This window comes from Sander lucioperca, chromosome 1, assembly GCF_008315115.2.
Source record: "Sander lucioperca isolate FBNREF2018 chromosome 1, SLUC_FBN_1.2, whole genome shotgun sequence".
NCBI classification, from domain to species: Eukaryota; Metazoa; Chordata; class Actinopteri; order Perciformes; family Percidae; genus Sander; species Sander lucioperca.
The window spans coordinates 33316644-33334187 of NC_050173.1; the positions used below are offsets into that span (position 1 = coordinate 33316644).

Here is a 17544-nt window from a genome sequence, read left to right on the forward strand (position 1 = left end):
GAGTTTTTCCAATAAAGACTTGAATATTTTGATGCTATTGGGCTACTAGTCCCAGGATGTTATTTCCTGGGCTGTAGGCATCAATAAACACGAAGTGTGATTCCAATGTAAACATTTAGAAGCACACATACCTTTCATTCACACTTTAAATTTCATGTTAAGCCTCATATTGCATTTGTTCCCTGCCAGGTGTTGAGCTACAGTACAAAGTGCTGAAGTTGCATAGATGGTAAATAGTAATGGACTTGCATTTATATAGTGCATTTCTTGTCTTCTGACCACTCAAAGCGCTCTACACTAAATGTCACATTAACCCTATTCACACACATACATACACTGATGACAGAGGCTGCCATGAAAGATGCCATCTAATTTTTTTATTTTATTTATTTCTTTATTTGAAAGGGGACAGTGAACATTAATCAACATTAAAACAATGTAAATGTTCCCGAGTTAGCTCAAAAGTGATAATTTTAATCGGTAGTCCCCCAGATATAATCTAATCATTGACACACATTCTCACACCGATGGCACAGCCTTCAGGAGCAATTTTCTGGGTTCAGTATCTTGCCCACGGACACTTTGACATGTGGACTGGAGGAGCTGGGACGAACCGCCGATCCTCCGATTAGTGGATGACCCGCTCTACCCCCTGAGCCACTAGATACAGCATAGACTGAAGCGGTTTCCTTTTTACCAAAGGTTACTGATATTTTATCTCCATCCATCTATCCATTTATCTGTTTTCTATACCCACGTATCCAGTACAGCGTATCCCACCAGACACACAGGACAGCATGCACACTGGACAGATCACCAGGTTATCACATTGCTAACACACATTAACAAGCAAGCACATCTACACCCACACAGAAAGAGGGCGACATGCACATTCCACAAAAAAAGGACCCAGCTAGCCAATAGATTAGAACTTGTTGTGAGGTGACAACGCTAACCACAATGCCACCCCATCTCATTTTTCAATATAAACAGTTAAAGCAAAATTTTAGTTAGTAACTTATACTGTATCAGATAAACTGACACTCAATGATTAGGAAAACCGCAACGCATGTTGGGTGTAAAGCACTGTAATACACCATCTATAAATACTACCCTACATACAGTATGTTTAGGTTTTGTTAAGACTACTAAGTTGGACGTTTGTGTGTTAAATGGGTTGTATAGTATGTTTTAAAGCTGTAGTGTGTGGCGTAGTGTTGGTCTGCATTATATAAATAGTATTTTTCTAGTATTTGTCTACCTCACTTACATATACACTCAGTTGCCAGTTGATTAGGTACACCTGGCTAAAACTAATGCAGTATAATACAACAGTCCTGCAATAAATCATTAGAAGATTGAAATACAGTTTTATGTTGAAATTGCTTTAGAGAGGTGTCGATTGAACTCTGAGGTCAGTTTGTAATGTTGTTTAATTGCTGACAAGTATCTGTATTATTTTGTCCACCCTATTTATATGAATGAGGGTAGGCTAAATAACAGAAACACCTCTCTTTATAACACAGTACAATTCAACAGCACCACAACCTACAACCTCTGCTGCTCAGTGGCCAGCAGATCAGACTGTGGTTGTACTGGGCAGCTTCCAGGTATGAATGTGTGCAACTGTGTGAATGTGATCAGGGTGTTCCTGCAAAAGAGAGTCTTCCTCTCAGTGAACCTTCCCTGAATAAATAAAGGTTACAAAAAAATGTATGTATACCTTATAAACTGGCAACTAAGTGTATTAAGAAAAAAATACAATATAAAAGATACTTTACATTTGGACAAAATATTTAAATAAGTTGGGCAGCTTACTCTCAAAAATGACCATATACTGTAGTTTAATCAATACTTTGCTGGTCTTTCATTTAGTTTCCCCAGACTAAGTTTGAGTCACTTTGCTCTGACATTTTATAATACTGCAGCTAGGCTTATTATGTCCTCTTAACATGCTATGTTTGTGTTACATAGTTTGCATTTTGCTGTACTGTAACTTGCATTGCACTTTCAAAACCCACTGTATTCCAAAATTTTATTTAATGACTGTAATGTCATGCTTTATGATGAACTATATAAAGTGGATGGTGGTCCAAAGCACAAATACACAGGCCAAAATCCAAGATACAGTGCTGGACAGTATAATAACTGCAACGTAATTCAGGCATGAGTTACTTTAACAGCTATGTTTCCCTGCTAATACTTTCCTTAAACCATATAAGCCTGTTAGTAAGGACAGCTGTCCAACTTGTTGTTCAAATGTAAAGTACTATGCCACCTTAAAAAAGAGGGTATGACTGAAGCATGTGTACAAAGGAGCTAACATGATGATTCAAAATATTCTCAGATTAAAAGTTTAATTTATCATTTAATACCCAGAAACTAATATTGAAATTGAATTGTCCACATATGTACAGTATAGATTGTAAATTATGTCCATGTGATAATTCAGTGTAACATCCCAGTTACATAAAACATATCACGTCAATTTTTGAGCATAAGATAAGATAGATTGTATTGTCCCGAAGGGAATTTGTCTTGAACAAACAAACAATATCTGCTGTTTAAAGAATTCAACACAACATAGTGCATACATACATACACACATACATACACAAATACATAAAGTACACAGACCTGTGTCTGTTGCATCAATCTGCATGAACATGCTCATGTTGCATGCAGAGACTGCCACTAGCCAATAAAATTGCACACTGCCCATTGTACGACATAATAGTGGACATAATATGTGCAGTAAGGGTAAGTCGCCTTAACATAAAATCCTCACACTGTCACACAAGCCACTCACACTGTCACACATGATCTGTTGTCAACAAATGGTCAATGCCTGATTGGAGCAATCTTCAGTGATGATAGATGTTTTGCAAGGTATGTGAACAGATGTGTCGCTAGCGGAAAATCTGATTAACCTTAATCTGATTTAGTGCCAATGTGTAATGCTTGGACACATAAAACACATTACTGCTATAGTGTGTGTTTGGATTGGTGATCTAGAGTATGATGTGCAGTTGTCAGTGTATCAGTAATCAGTGCTGCTTGTAGAATCACGAAGGTTGGCACCAATCTATGTGTTTGATGGCTGTGAACAATATACAGTAGATGAAAACTATTTCTTACCTTATTTGGTGAGTCAGGGAGGAGACAGGAAGAGCACCAGGCAACAAGGGGGACACATGAAAAAGAAAAAACAAGAGAGAAAGGATGTCAGTTAGACTGGTGGTCAGCATACAGAGTCTGGCTTTGGGAAGTACAGTAACCAGCATACTTACCATGTGGCTAACAACAAATGGGGTTGTGATTCATGTGGTGACGTATAGGGTCTGTAATGTCTGTTTATTTCAATTGAAAATAAATTCTTTCATTATTGGATTGTTCACAAAGACAGTCTGCTGTGTGTGCACATAAACTATTAAAAGTAAAAAAAAATGTGTGTTTGATCTATGTCTGTGTCAGCCTTCAGTCAGTATAATAGTGATAAGATTGAGTGCCCACAAGCACATACTGTAACAAAATATAATGACTAGGAACACGTTTGTGGCTTATTGTTTAACAGAAAGCTTTCAAATTAAAAAGTAAGATACATTCATTTTATATATTATGATAATAATATAACAATTAGAGCTGTATGTTCAAACAATACTGAACAGCGAATGGGACATATCCTTAAATGATGAAAAAGTTATAAAAAGATCCAAGCTGGATGTCAAGTATCAAACTCATTCAAAAAAATCAGGAACACAATGGCATGTAAGAGTGTCTGCGGATGAGTTAGTGAGGGAGAGACAGACAGAGAGAGAGGATGGAGCTTCAGAGAAACATTTTAGCATTGCTGTCCTTGTAAGAGGGATAATGATGAAACACAAATAAATAATACTGTTGAGAAAGACAGAGGCAGTAACTCTAGCTCAGTGGATAGAGAATGATACTACACAGTCCATAGTTACAGGTCACTGTGGCAGCTTTACCAAAAAATACAGTCATAGTTTTGTGAATCATTTTTAACAGCATTCACCAAACAGTTTATGGTATGTTAGATTATGCTACACAATAGAAACTGGGTACAACAATCAACTTGCCCTTTGAAAAGAAGCATAAGCATACTTTAGTACAGTGCAGCCACTTAAGCCTAAACCGAGACACTAACACAATCATTGCTGAGAGAACTGAAGACCACCAATGTATGAATCACAACTAAAATACTGCACTGCTGCACAAAACCACTACCCTCATAGCAACAGCAGGGGGCCTCAAGGCGATGCCCTGAGACAAATCCATGCCTTATTAATGAGAGTCTTTGCTCTGTGACCCTGTGTTTGCCACAGCTGATGTGTGTATGAGGGTCTTTGTGAAAGCAAAGCTTCTTAGACAAAGCAAAGCAGCAACTGCTTTCATTAGACTGGTGTAATGCAGTTTAACTGATACCCTGTCTGTAATATACCTTTTGTTTGTCCACATGAACCCATTTTAGGTAATACCATAAGATCACAGTGTTGGTCACATACTTCCAAAAATAACACATCAACCAGTAAAACAAGCAACAAGGAAACAAAAAAAGGAAAAGGCCGTTGTTGTTTTCATACAACAGAAATAACGGATTTAATAAGAAATTGGTTTCGCTAAGCCTATATAATGAACAATACACTCTTCATGAACATGGATTTGCTGAAACAGGGGAAGGCAAAACAACAGGGCAGCATCAATCAGAACAAATGTCAAAAACAGCCATGATAACCCTCTCCCCCTCCCTTTCTCTATCATCAGTCACCCCAGGTCTGGGGATGCTGCACCTATTTTCCCAAAACAGGGGTGTCTCCTGCTCTCCCAGTATCAACAAATGCATGGAGCCATCACAGCTCAGAGGCTGCATCTGCTGTTGACTCCCTGTGGCTCAATGGGAAATGGTACAGCCCTGCCAGTGAGTCAGCTTGTTGCTATGGTAACACATCCCACCTGCTTGTTCGCATCCCACCCTGCTTCCTTTGAGCTGGCGATGGTGGCAAAAAAGAGCTACAAAAACAACATAGAGGATAGAGGAAGAGAAACGATGCTCAGACACGCACATTTGCAATTTGATATGTTTGTCAAACAAAACATGTTCATGGACTGCTGAGTAATAAATCTCTTAATAAATGGCAGAAAAGTGATACAAAGGAGATATTTCTTCTTGTTGTGAACATGGCAACCTACACAGGAATGAAATGACACTGTATGGCATAAAATGTCTTTTTATAGACAGAACAAAATGTCCTACATTGAGCAATCTCCCTCTCCCTTTCTCTCTCTGCAGCAGAGTGGTGCAGCTGGAGAGGGGGAAGGGAGGGATGCAGAAAATGAGATCAGGATGAAAAAGAAAGACTGTTGGAAACCAAGACTGACTACTGAACAGTGGCCAGTGCAGAACTTCACACTTCCAGCTCTAGGACATGAAACACAAATCCAAGCCCACACACGTCTGGTTTACCTGCCTCTATGCAAAGAAAGGTACAATTAATTATAGTATGCATGTACTTGCTTGCATTCTCTTCAGTTTCTTGGCAAATAAACGCTGAGCATGAATCAGTTTTTGTCCTGCCATAATCTAATGCACCTGAGGAGCACATCCAAATGAATATCTGCACCATAGTTTTCAATATAATTACAATCTGTACGTGTTTGACCAAGCAATGTATCAATAACTGTTACATGCAAAATATGTTCTTCATTAATAATGCCTGTAGAGGCTTTTTAAAATGTCTTTCTAAGAAAAAATATATATCTACCCCCCCACAGTGAAAGACAAAGTTGGGGTCAGAAACATAATAGTTTGGTGTCCCAGACAGTTAAGTAGTGTGAATGCTTGCTGGAGAGGAGCTTGAAGTTTAAGTTTAAGGATGTTCTCTAACTGCTTCGCCCTATTCTTTACAAGTTAAAATGTGACCTTTTGTATAAAGCAACAAAAAAACAGTCCCAGAGGGACAATCAGCAACATCCATCATGTGGAGAGAGTATAATGCACTGGAGCTAGGTACATTTTATGCCCAACTGTAGGAAGTTGGGTTGGGAACGGGAGGGTCGCTGGTTCAAGTCCCCATACGGACCAAAGTATGCAAAGGTGCTCTTGAGCAAGGCACCGAACCCCCAACTGCTCGGGGCGCCTATCCATCGACAGCTGCAGCCCCCTCACTCTGACATTTCTCCATTAGTGCATGTATAGGTACTGAGCATGTGTGTGTCTTTCAGGCCTGTGTGTAATGTGTATTCTAACAACAGAGTGAAAACATTGTAATTTCCCTTGTGGGATTAATGACGTATAAGGCATTATTATTATTATAATAAATGCTTTCTGTTGATATCATCAGTGTAATAAGGTGTAGTCTGCTTTGTGGGAATTTAGTCACATCCTAGGGTACCTGATATGTCAGATATCGAGGGTATATTGTAAACAAAAATACAACGAGGGGTTATAGAACAAACATTAACCACATCCCCAAGCACACATGGTGCACAGTGTGTGGATGAGCCCCACTGGCATACACATGGGGACACAGCTGGTCACCAGACAGCTTGGCTACGAAGGCGGGACACTTAAACAAGAGCTTGGGCCGATGGGAACCAGGAGCTTCTACACATGATTATAGTTTTATGTTCAGTAACAACTTTATCAAACTGATGTTTGGGGCTTTGTGTACGATCCAAAATGAATGATAAAACAACAACATGCTGAAGGGGTAAAGGGTTAAAAACAGACTGAACCATTTAGCTGCTTAAAAATATGTTTCTGTGAGCTTTGACCCCTATGGAGACACTTGCCAAAAGAATTTATGGTACTCAGTAAAAACCTCCCATTAACAAACCTGAGAAAATGAGACATACAGATTTAAACACAGTTGAAACAGGTAAAGCAGACACAGATGTGGGCTAATAATGATTACAGACTTCTTCCAGCGGATATGGGGGTTAACACAATTAACCTAGGTTCCTGCCTTGTAGTTTGTCAACTTTTCACTTCACATGCACACACCCTGAACATCCTGCAAACACATAAACCACCCAGAATAATCACACCAGGAACACTAGTTGATCTAATACTTCCTCTGATACTGGAGAAAACTGAGCAAACATAACCGCAGACAGACCACAAACACATTATACAAGCATTTACTTATCACTCATACATCAAGCTTGATCTTGAAGCTTTATGTGTCCTTTTATCTAAAGACAAGTGTTATTTTCACTGAATTCTACAAGATAACATCAATTTATTTCCCTCAACACAGGTATCATTATAATAACAGGGTTATTTGTGCCCAGTCCACCACACCGTCACTTTTAAAACACAACATAGAGCTTTTATATTTAGCATATAATGTAAACCCTCACAAGTGGAGACTCATACTGTACATGAGGTAGGAAGTCTAGTCAGTCACTGTTTAACTCTTAATAGCAGTGTATATAATGCTCATCAAAATCCTTATTTTACAGAGTTTGTTGACAGCTGGATATAAATACATGCTAGGTCAGTTTTCTTTTGCCATTAAATGTTTCTGTTCAAACACATTCAGCCTCTGTCCTGATTTCTCCCAAACCCTTGTCACTTATTATATAACTAACGTAGAGCTCTTGATCTCTCTCTCTCTCTCTCTCTCTCTCTCTCTCTCTCTCTCTCTAGTCTTCCATTCCTTTATATTTTATCAAGAAATATCTCACGCTGTCTGTGTCCTGTACGGGCAGTCAGTACATGTAACTATTACACACATAAGACTTCCCTCAGCCCTCTATCTCAGCAGACAAAGGGGGCTGCAGATCAAAATGGCTGCCGTGCATCACTAACATGAATGCTGCACAGGGATGGTGAAGACTGTGCCGGTTACCACGTGCCTCTTCCCCTCCCCCGCTGCCTCTCTCTTCCTCTCCATCACACTGCATTTCTCCCTCGTTCTCAATCTTCCCAGCACCAGTATGACCGTTCCCTCTTCCCTTATACCACATTTTCTCTTATTCAATATTATTGTGTTGCACATTGGAATTTTATTTATTTTACTGATCTGCATTACCCCCCTTTATTATAGTTTGCCTGCATTCATCCATGGTCCTTTTCTCTGTATGTAGCCTATGCCGATGGCTGCACCATGTTATGAAGGGAACTAGGTCGCTGAAAAAGTAGTACACTGTGTGGTTGTATGTTTCTATGTGGGGACAATCTAGCAACGCTTTAGCAGGAATGAAGCCTAGAATCTCTTTCTTCTGTATTGCCCTCTTACACATACAGTATGTTACTAATCATATTTTTACTTGATTTGTCTGCACATAACATTGTGTTTCAGTGCAAGACACATAATTGCCAGTACTATATGATAAGTGAATTAATACGAATATCAAATAATGGAATGTTTAATACATCATGAAGGATGTAATGTCAAGTATCTGCCATAGTGTACCTTACATACAACATATAAAACCACACATGTAGATACAGGTGTAGCTTTTGTCTGAAGCATGCTAGAGAGTCAACAACAGTGAAACACAAAAATGGGAGCACCAGACTTAGATATTATAGTGATATTCCCTGTTACGGAGTAACTTAAATATTTAAATTGTTGTTATGTGTTTGGTCAGTAGAAAGGTAAGGTGCATGGCAGGGAGCACAATAAAATATCCAATGTTGGCACTTGCCTAAACAGTGACAAAAAAGTATGTTCAATATACTAGTAGTAGGATTTTTTTATTCTTATACCCAAATCTAACAGTATATAATGTTAAATTCAGGTACGAGATAAAATGTGAGATGCTAAATTGTTGTTTTGGCACAATTAGAATAGTCTGAAACTGAGTCGACCTTTCAGTGAGTACTACAGTAGGTACAGTAACAGAACAATCCAAATAGTGTGTACAGTGGGCAGTAGCTAAACTGAACTGAAGAAAACAGAAATACAAAACAAACAAGAATAACAAGGAACAAAGGTTTTAAGGGAACAAGTAAAATGTTGATCTCACCTCTGTGAGTATATTCTCTGACTCTGTTTTATGCCTTGGCACTGTCCTGGTAGCACTATGGTCAACACTCAGAGTGCTCTGACTGAAGGGTCGAGAGCACGTGATATCACTCTTACGGGAGTCACTAGTTCCGTACACCTCGTAACTGAACGCCTGCTTCAACGTACCGGTACCTCCTACATCTGCGTAAAGGGGCGGGTAATACGGAATAACAGGGAGATTTCCACCTGATTTGTAAAACACGCGCTCTCGTCTCCACCTGTAGATTTTCACTGATATAATAACCACTAAACACGTGATGAAGAGGAAGGAAACTACAGCCAAAGCCAACACTAAGTAAAAAGTCAGGTTGTCATTGTACTCCTTGTCGTGTGTAAAGTCAGTGAACTCAGACAGCACTTCAGGGAAGCTGTCCGCCACCGCCACGTTAACAATGACTGTAGCTGAACGAGAGGGCTGCCCGTTGTCCTCCACTATAACAGTCAGTCTTTGTTTCACAGCATCTTTATCAGTGACTTGGCGGATAGTTCTTATTTCTCCATTCTGTAAGCCCACTTCAAACAGCGCCCTGTCTGTGGCTTTCTGCAGTTGATAGGAGAGCCAGGCATTCTGTCCAGAGTCCACATCAACAGCCACCACTTTAGTGACCAGATAGCCCACATCTGCTGAACGAGGCACCATTTCGGCCACCAGAGAGCCACCAGTCTGGACTGGGTACAGAACCTGAGGAGGGTTGTCGTTCTGGTCCTGGATCAGTATTTTTACAGTCACGTTGCTACTGAGTGGAGGAGAGCCTCCATCCTGCGCTTTGACGCGAATATGGAACTCTTTTGTTTGCTCATAGTCGAAGGAACGCACAGCAAGTATCTCTCCACTCTCTGCATTTACGGAGAAATAAGCAGAGGCTGACATCCCATTCAATTGGCTATCTTCAAGAAAGTAGGAAATGCGCGCATTGTTCCCAGAGTCTTTGTCATTGGCTTTGACAGAGATGAGTGACATGCCAGGTGAATTATTTTCAATGATGAAAGCTGTGCTAAATGGTTGTGGGAACTCTGGGGCGTTGTCATTTACGTCCGATATTCTTAAATTAATAGTCTTGTTTGTAGAATAAGGGGGGGAACCCTCGTCCATTGCTGTTATTGTTATATTATATTCTGGCACCGTTTCACGGTCCAAAACGTCGTCAGACATCAGGCTATAAAAATTAGTCGATGATGACTTGATTTTGAAAGGTAAATCTTTGCTAATAAAACACTTAACTTGGCCGTTTTTATCTGAGTCCAAGTCTTTTATATTGAGCATTGCTATAACAGTATCTGGAGCCGAATCTTCTGGTATGGGATTGGAAAGAGAAATTATGCTTATGACAGGGGCATTGTCATTTAGGTCGCTCACCTCAATTAGCACCTTGCTTGTGTCGGCCAACCCTCCTTTGTCTGTAGCTTCAATGTCTATTTCATAATGTTTAGCTTTTTCATAATCTAACACGTCAATTACTGTCATCTCCCCGGTATGAGGATCCATATTAAAGTGAGATGATGCACCATCGGTATGGTGGGAGAACGAATACGCTACCTCTTCGTTTGCTCCTTTATCGTTATCAGTGGCACTGACTCTTAAAATAACAGTGCCCCTAGATGCGTTCTCAGGAACCGTTACTCTGTAAACAGACTGACTGAATACTGGTGAATTGTCATTTGCATCCAAAACCACGACATTTATTTTGACAGAACCGGATTTCTGAGGATTACCACCGTCAAATGCTGTCAAAGTTAATTTATGCTCTTCTTGTTTTTCTCTGTCAAGTGACGTATGAAGGACCATTTCAATATATTTTGTGCCATCAGGGCGAGAAACAACATTTAATTTGAAATGATCTGTAGGGTTGAGTTTGTATGTTTGAATGGCGTTATGTGCTACATCTGGATCTTTGGCACTCTCAAGTGAATAGCGAGCCCCCGGTGAGGCAGATTCACTAACCTGGAAACTGTATTCCCTTTTCGAAAAAAACGGAGCATTATCATTAATATCTGTTATCTCTACATCAATTCGATGCAACTCCATTGGATTTTCAAGGATGATTTGGAAATGGAGAGAGCAGGGAGACACTTGCTTGCACAATTCTTCTCTGTCTATCCTTTTAGCCACTACCAAAGTTCCTTTTTCTGCATTCAGACCAATGTACTCACTGCCGTCCTCGGTAAATATCCTAGCCCGCCCAGATTTCAGTCGCTTAACATCCAAGCCTAGGTCCTGAATGATACTTCCGACAACCGAGCCCATCGCCATCTCCTCAGGTATAGAATAACGGACCTGTCCGAGAGCCATTTCTGCGACACAAATGCTGAGAAGCAGCGGCCACCATGAAAGTATTTTTTTTTCGGAAACACGACAAAGAACACCCATAATGACGAGAGCCTTCAGAGAATCCGAATGGCAAAAACAAAACCACCTGTAAAAATCCTGTAAAAATATTTAATCATGAGCTCATTGCTGAGTGCTGGCTTTGTCAGTCTAGTTCCGATTAAAACAGAGCTCTAATAACGCATCAGACAGACGAGGGAGGACTTCACTCAGGAAAAGAGCCTTATTTTCCTCACACTAACCAACAGCGGCACTTAGGGACGTGAAAAGAAATTGCAGAAATACCTATATAATGAATATGGATTGAAATCGTATTACTTGTACAGACAGACAGACAGACAGATGCTGTGGTTTGCTTTTACTGTGATTTTTAACCTGGCGCCTAAATGGGAAACATGAGATTCAAATTTTGAACAATAATAAGCATTTAAAGTGACACAGGAAATGTAACTTGAAAAATGAATGGTTTTGAATATGTGATCGTGTCGCTCTCCAAGGTGCTGAAGGTAAGAGGAAAGTGACTTGGATGATAGCTAGTCAATTCTAACCTCTAGAGGAGAGTCTGGTTCATCCAGGATGTTCTTTTCACTCTGTATCCGCTGCATCGTCCCTGTAGAACTGGGGTCCATTATCAGCACGTTCTGACTACCAGCTCTGCCGAACTTACAGTCACTCTTTCTGGAGTCAGTCGTCCTGCACACCTCGTAATTGTACACGTGTTGGAGAGTCCCTGTCCCCAAAGTGTCTGAGTAACGTGGTGGATAATATGGAATCACAGGGAGATTGGAGTGATACAGGATGCGAGACTGTCTCCATCTGTAGATTTTCACTGATATAATAACCACTAAACACGTGATGAAGAGGAAGGAAACTACAGCCAAAGCCAACACTAAGTAAAAAGTCAGGTTGTCATTGTACTCCTTGTCGTGTGTAAAGTCAGTGAACTCAGACAGCACTTCAGGGAAGCTGTCCGCCACCGCCACGTTAACAATGACTGTAGCTGAACGAGAGGGCTGCCCGTTGTCCTCCACTATAACAGTCAGTCTTTGTTTCACAGCATCTTTATCAGTGACTTGGCGTATAGTTCTTATTTCTCCATTCTGTAAGCCCACTTCAAACAGCGCCCTGTCTGTGGCTTTCTGCAGTTTATAGGAGAGCCAGGCATTCTGTCCAGAGTCCACATCAACAGCCACCACTTTAGTGACCAGATAGCCCACATCTGCTGAACGAGGCACCATTTCAGCCACCAGAGAGCCACCAGTCTGGAGTGGGTACAGAACCTGAGGAGGGTTGTCGTTCTGGTCCTGGATCAGTATTTTCACAGTCACATTGCTACTAAGTGGAGGAGAGCCTCCATCCTGCGCTTTGACGCGGAAGTGGAAGTCTTTGATCTGCTCGTAGTCAAAAGAGCGCACTGCATGGATGACTCCACTATCAGCACTAACGGACACATATGAGGAGACTGGCACTCCGTTAACAGAGGAGTCCTCCAGTATGTAAGAAACACGGGCATTCTGGTTCCAGTCAGCGTCTCTGGCTTTCACTGTGAATATAGAGAGACCTGGTGTGTTGTTTTCTACAATGTAGGCCTCATATGAGCTCCTCTCAAAGACAGGCGCGTTATCATTCACATCAGAGATCTGTAAGGTGAGAGTGACGCTGCTGGAGAGGGAGGGCACTCCCTCATCAGAGCAGGTCACAGTTATGTTATACTCAGATCCTGTCTCCTTGTCTAAACCGCTATCTGTAATTAAACTGTAGAAATCATTGGTTGTAGACTTCATCACAAAGGGAATATTATTATTTATACTGCATTGGACCTTGCCATTTTCACCTGAGTCTGCGTCCTCAATGCTTATCATTGTCACAACAGTACCAGGTTTGGCATCTTCTGATATTACGTTTGATTTTGACATTATATGGATATCGGGTTTATTGTCATTCATGTCAATGACGTCGATTATCACTTTACAGGAGTCAACTAGTCCTCCATCATCACTTGCACGGATGTTTATCTGAAATGTTCGAGCTTTTTCATAGTCAACATTTCCTTTCAGACGGATTTCGCCACTTTGATCATTTACTTCAAATAACCCACGGGCATGATCTAACATACTCGAAATTGAATAAGTTATTCTTCCATTAGATCCGTGATCTGCATCTGTCGCAGTAACTGTCACTACAACTGTTCCTACTGGTGCATTTTCTTTTATAGATGCTTTATAAATAGGCTGTGTAAAAACAGGAGCATTGTCGTTAACGTCTAAAACGGTGATTAGAATTTGCATTGTTCCTGTCATCTGCGGCTCTCCTCCATCAACTGCCGTCAGAACTAAAGACAGGTGTTCCTTTTTTTCTCTGTCAAGAGGTTTCTCTAAGACCATTTCGACGTTTTTCGTCCCATCTGCTTGATCATGTAATTTAACAACAAAATTGTCTGTCGGTTCAAGTTTATATAGTTGTAATCCATTTAAGCCTACATCAGGATCAACTGCCCGGTCTAATATGAATTTAGCCCCGCTAACAGCGGATTCACTAATTTTAAATTTGACGTCGTTCTTTTCGAAGGATGGAGGGTTATCATTAACATCTGTGATCTCAATAGTTACACTATAAAATTCCATCGGATTCTCTAATATAATCTGAAAATGCAATGCACAAGGCGTCGTTTGTCCACAGAGCGACTCTCTGTCTATCCTATGTTTGATGAGGAGGACTCCTCTTTCGTTATTCAGCTCAATATATTCGTCACTGTCTCGAGTAAAAATGCGAGCTTTACCCGAGTTAAGTCTTTTAACATCCAAGCCAAAATCCCTTGCCATGTTTCCTACTAAAGAACCTTTTGGCATTTCCTCGGGAATGGAGTAGCTGACCTGCCCGAGCACCGAGCTGAGAGAGAGGACCGAGAAAAACAACAGTACTTGCCCTTTCATTGTTCAGCCCGACGTTATTCCAGTGTAAACCGAGTTTGGCTTTTAGATTGTTGCCCTCCGATTTTTTTCAGCCAACGAAGGTTTTTAAAGCATATTCCCAAGATGAAAAATTATGTCCTGTCCTGTATCTCCGGTAAAGTCCAGACGGTGTGCTTTGCGACTGTCTCATTCTCTCTCTAAAATAAACACATGGTGGGAGGTACAATGAGTCTGCGGTAAATCTAATACAGACTGGCCAACAGCGGCACTCTGAGTTCATGAAGTAAATTGCATGAGAAATGTGCAAATACAACTAATATGCGCTGATAAATAATCAAAAACAGCAAACAAAAACCCGTCTTCTATGAGTGGGCTACTTGATGAATAAAATGGCGCCTAAAGGAGAAACATGAGATGCAAATGTCTGAAAACGAGACAATTATAAACTTAAAAAATACATGATTTTAAAAAGCATACGTAAACATGTCGTTCTCTAAGGTGCTGAAAATAACAGGAAATGGTTTCAGGCGTGACTTCAACGAAGGAATTGATAGCTAGCATATTCTAACCTCTAGAGGAGAGTCTGGTTCATCCAGGATGCTCTTTTCACTCTGTATCCGCTGCATCGTCCCTGTAGAACTGGGGTCCATTATCAGCACGTTCTGACTACCAGCTCTGCCGAACTTACAGTCACTCTTTCTGGAGTCAGTCGTCCTGCACACCTCGTAATTGTACACGTGTTGGAGAGTCCCTGTCCCCAAAGTGTCTGAGTAACGTGGTGGATAATATGGAATCACAGGGAGATTGGAGTGATACAGGATGCGAGACTGTCTCCATCTGTAGATTTTCACTGATATAATAACCACTAAACACGTGATGAAGAGGAAGGAAACTACAGCCAAAGCCAACACTAAGTAAAAAGTCAGGTTGTCATTGTACTCCTTGTCGTGTGTAAAGTCAGTGAACTCAGACAGCACTTCAGGGAAGCTGTCCGCCACCGCCACGTTAACAATGACTGTAGCTGAACGAGAGGGCTGCCCGTTGTCCTCCACTATAACAGTCAGTCTTTGTTTCACAGCATCTTTATCAGTGACTTGGCGGATAGTTCTTATTTCTCCATTCTGTAAGCCCACTTCAAACAGCGCCCTGTCTGTGGCTTTCTGCAGTTTATAGGAGAGCCAGGCATTCTGTCCAGAGTCCACATCAACAGCCACCACTTTAGTGACCAGATAGCCCACATCTGCTGAACGAGGCACCATTTCAGCCACCAGAGAGCCTCCAGTCTGGACTGGGTACAGAACCTGAGGAGGGTTGTCGTTCTGGTCCTGGATCAGTATTTTCACAGTCACATTGCTACTGAGTGGAGGAGAGCCTCCATCCTGCGCTTTCACGCGGAAGTGGAAGTCTTTGATCTGCTCGTAGTCAAAAGAGCGCACTGCATGGATGACTCCACTATCAGCACTAACGGAAACATATGAGGAGACTGGCACTCCGTTAACAGAGGAGTCCTCCAGTATGTAAGAAACACGGGCATTCTGGTTCCAGTCAGCGTCTCTGGCTTTCACTGTGAATATAGAGAGGCCTGGTGTGTTGTTTTCTACAATGTAGGCCTCATATGAGCTCCTCTCAAAGACAGGCGCGTTATCATTCACATCAGAGATCTGTAAGGTGAGAGTGACGCTGCTGGAGAGGGAGGGTACTCCCTCATCAGAGCAGCTCACAGTTATGTTATACTCCGAGGCTCTCTCTCTGTCTAATTCACCGTCTGTCACTAAACTATAGAAATGATTTGATGTCGATTTCAAAACGAAAGGAATATTGTCATTTATAAAACACTGAACTTTACCATTTTCACCTGAGTCTGGGTCTTGGATGTTAATCATTGTAACGACTGTGTTAGGATTTGCACTCTCTGATATGATAGCTGATTTAGACATTATTTTAATCGTTGGTTCATTGTCATTTATATCAACGACATCGACAATCACTTTACAAGAATCCGTTAGCCCCCCGTGATCCATTGCGCGTACATTTATCTGAAAAGTTCGTTTCTTTTCATAATCCAAATGTCCAGTTAACCTAACCTCACCACTGTCCTCATTTATATCAAACATATGTCTGACGTCATCTAAAGTGTTTGTGATTGAATATGTTATTTTACCATTTAATCCGTGATCAGCATCTGACGCACTGACAGTGGTCACGATCGTGCCTTTTGCAGCATTTTCAGCTACAGTGCCTTTGTATATCGGTTGTGTAAAAACAGGTGCATTGTCATTGGCATCTAACACTGTGATGAGAATCTGCATTGTTCCTGACATCTGTGGCTCTCCTCCATCTAAAGCCGTCAACGCTAAAGAAATGAACTCATTTTTCTCTCTGTCCAGAGGTTTTTGTAAGACCATCTCAACATTCTTTGTCCCATCGGCTTGGTTGTGCAGTTTAAGTAAAAAATTATCACTTGGCTTAAGTACGTAACTTTGGAGACTGTTTATACCTACATCCAAATCAACAGCTCTTTCTAAAACAAATTTGGCCCCAACAACTGCAGACTCGCTAATTCTGAATTGAATATCGCTCTTTTCGAAAGATGGTGCATTGTCGTTAATATCTGTAATTTCAACCGTTACGCTGTAAAATTCCATAGGATTCTCTAACACAATCTGAAAATGCACAGCACACGGAGTCGTATCACCGCACAACGCCTCTCTGTCTATTCTCTCTTTAATAAGGAGGACTCCTCTTTCGCTGTTCAGCTCGATGTATTCTCTGCTATCACCAGAATAAACACGAGCGTTACCCAACCTCAGCCGTTTAACGTCTAAACCTAAATCCTGAGCTATATTACCAACCAAAGAGCCTTGCGCCATTTCCTCTGAAATAGAGTAACTGACTTGGCCGAAGACTGAACTAAGAGAGAGGATCGAAATGAACACCAGTACTTGCCGTCTCATTGTTTGAAATTATCTCGGCAAACAGAAACAGCAGTCTTGTAAAATCCGTCAGAAAGATGGACAAGCATTCAAGTAAAATATGAATCAAAACAATCCTCAAATTCGAAGCAAAAAATGATAGTTGTGCCTCGTTGTGTACATCGGCTCCTCTACCGAAGACAATGCGATCTGCGAGTGCCCATTCTCTCTAATACATCGAAATGAAGAGGCGGTACTGCTGTAAATATACTACGACTGCAACAGACTAGGCAACAGCGGCCCATTCAGTTCAGAAAGCAAAACTGCAGAAAATGTATTGTGAAAGGGGAGAGCTAGAA

At 41.0% G+C, this 17544-nt stretch overlaps 1 protein-coding gene and 1 long non-coding RNA gene across 38 annotated transcripts in view; one reads left to right on the forward strand and one right to left on the reverse strand.

Moving 5' to 3' along the window:
• LOC118495422 overlaps positions 1-5580 on the forward strand; it is a 38651-nt gene extending 33071 nt beyond the window's left edge. The window contains exon 2 of the long non-coding RNA XR_004897825.1: positions 5309-5580. This is a non-coding gene — a long non-coding RNA (uncharacterized LOC118495422). The remainder of the gene's footprint in view (positions 1-5308) is intronic.
• Positions 1-17544, reverse strand: part of LOC116052436 (protocadherin gamma-C5-like) — a 246238-nt gene that overhangs the window by 41318 nt on the left and 187376 nt on the right. Inside the window, exon 1 of one of the 37 annotated variants that reach the window (XM_031303163.2) lies at positions 14843-17491. The exons of 27 other annotated variants lie outside the window; for them this stretch is intronic. In XM_031303163.2, coding sequence (XP_031159023.2) covers positions 14843-17227 — 2385 coding nt within the window. In that variant the 5' untranslated portion in view covers positions 17228-17491. Of the gene's footprint in view, positions 1-8994; positions 11822-11909; positions 14605-14842; positions 17492-17544 lie in introns of those variants that run through there. 9 more of the 37 variants (XM_031303175.2, XM_036002791.1, XM_036002734.1 and 6 more) reach the window with 9 other exon arrangements.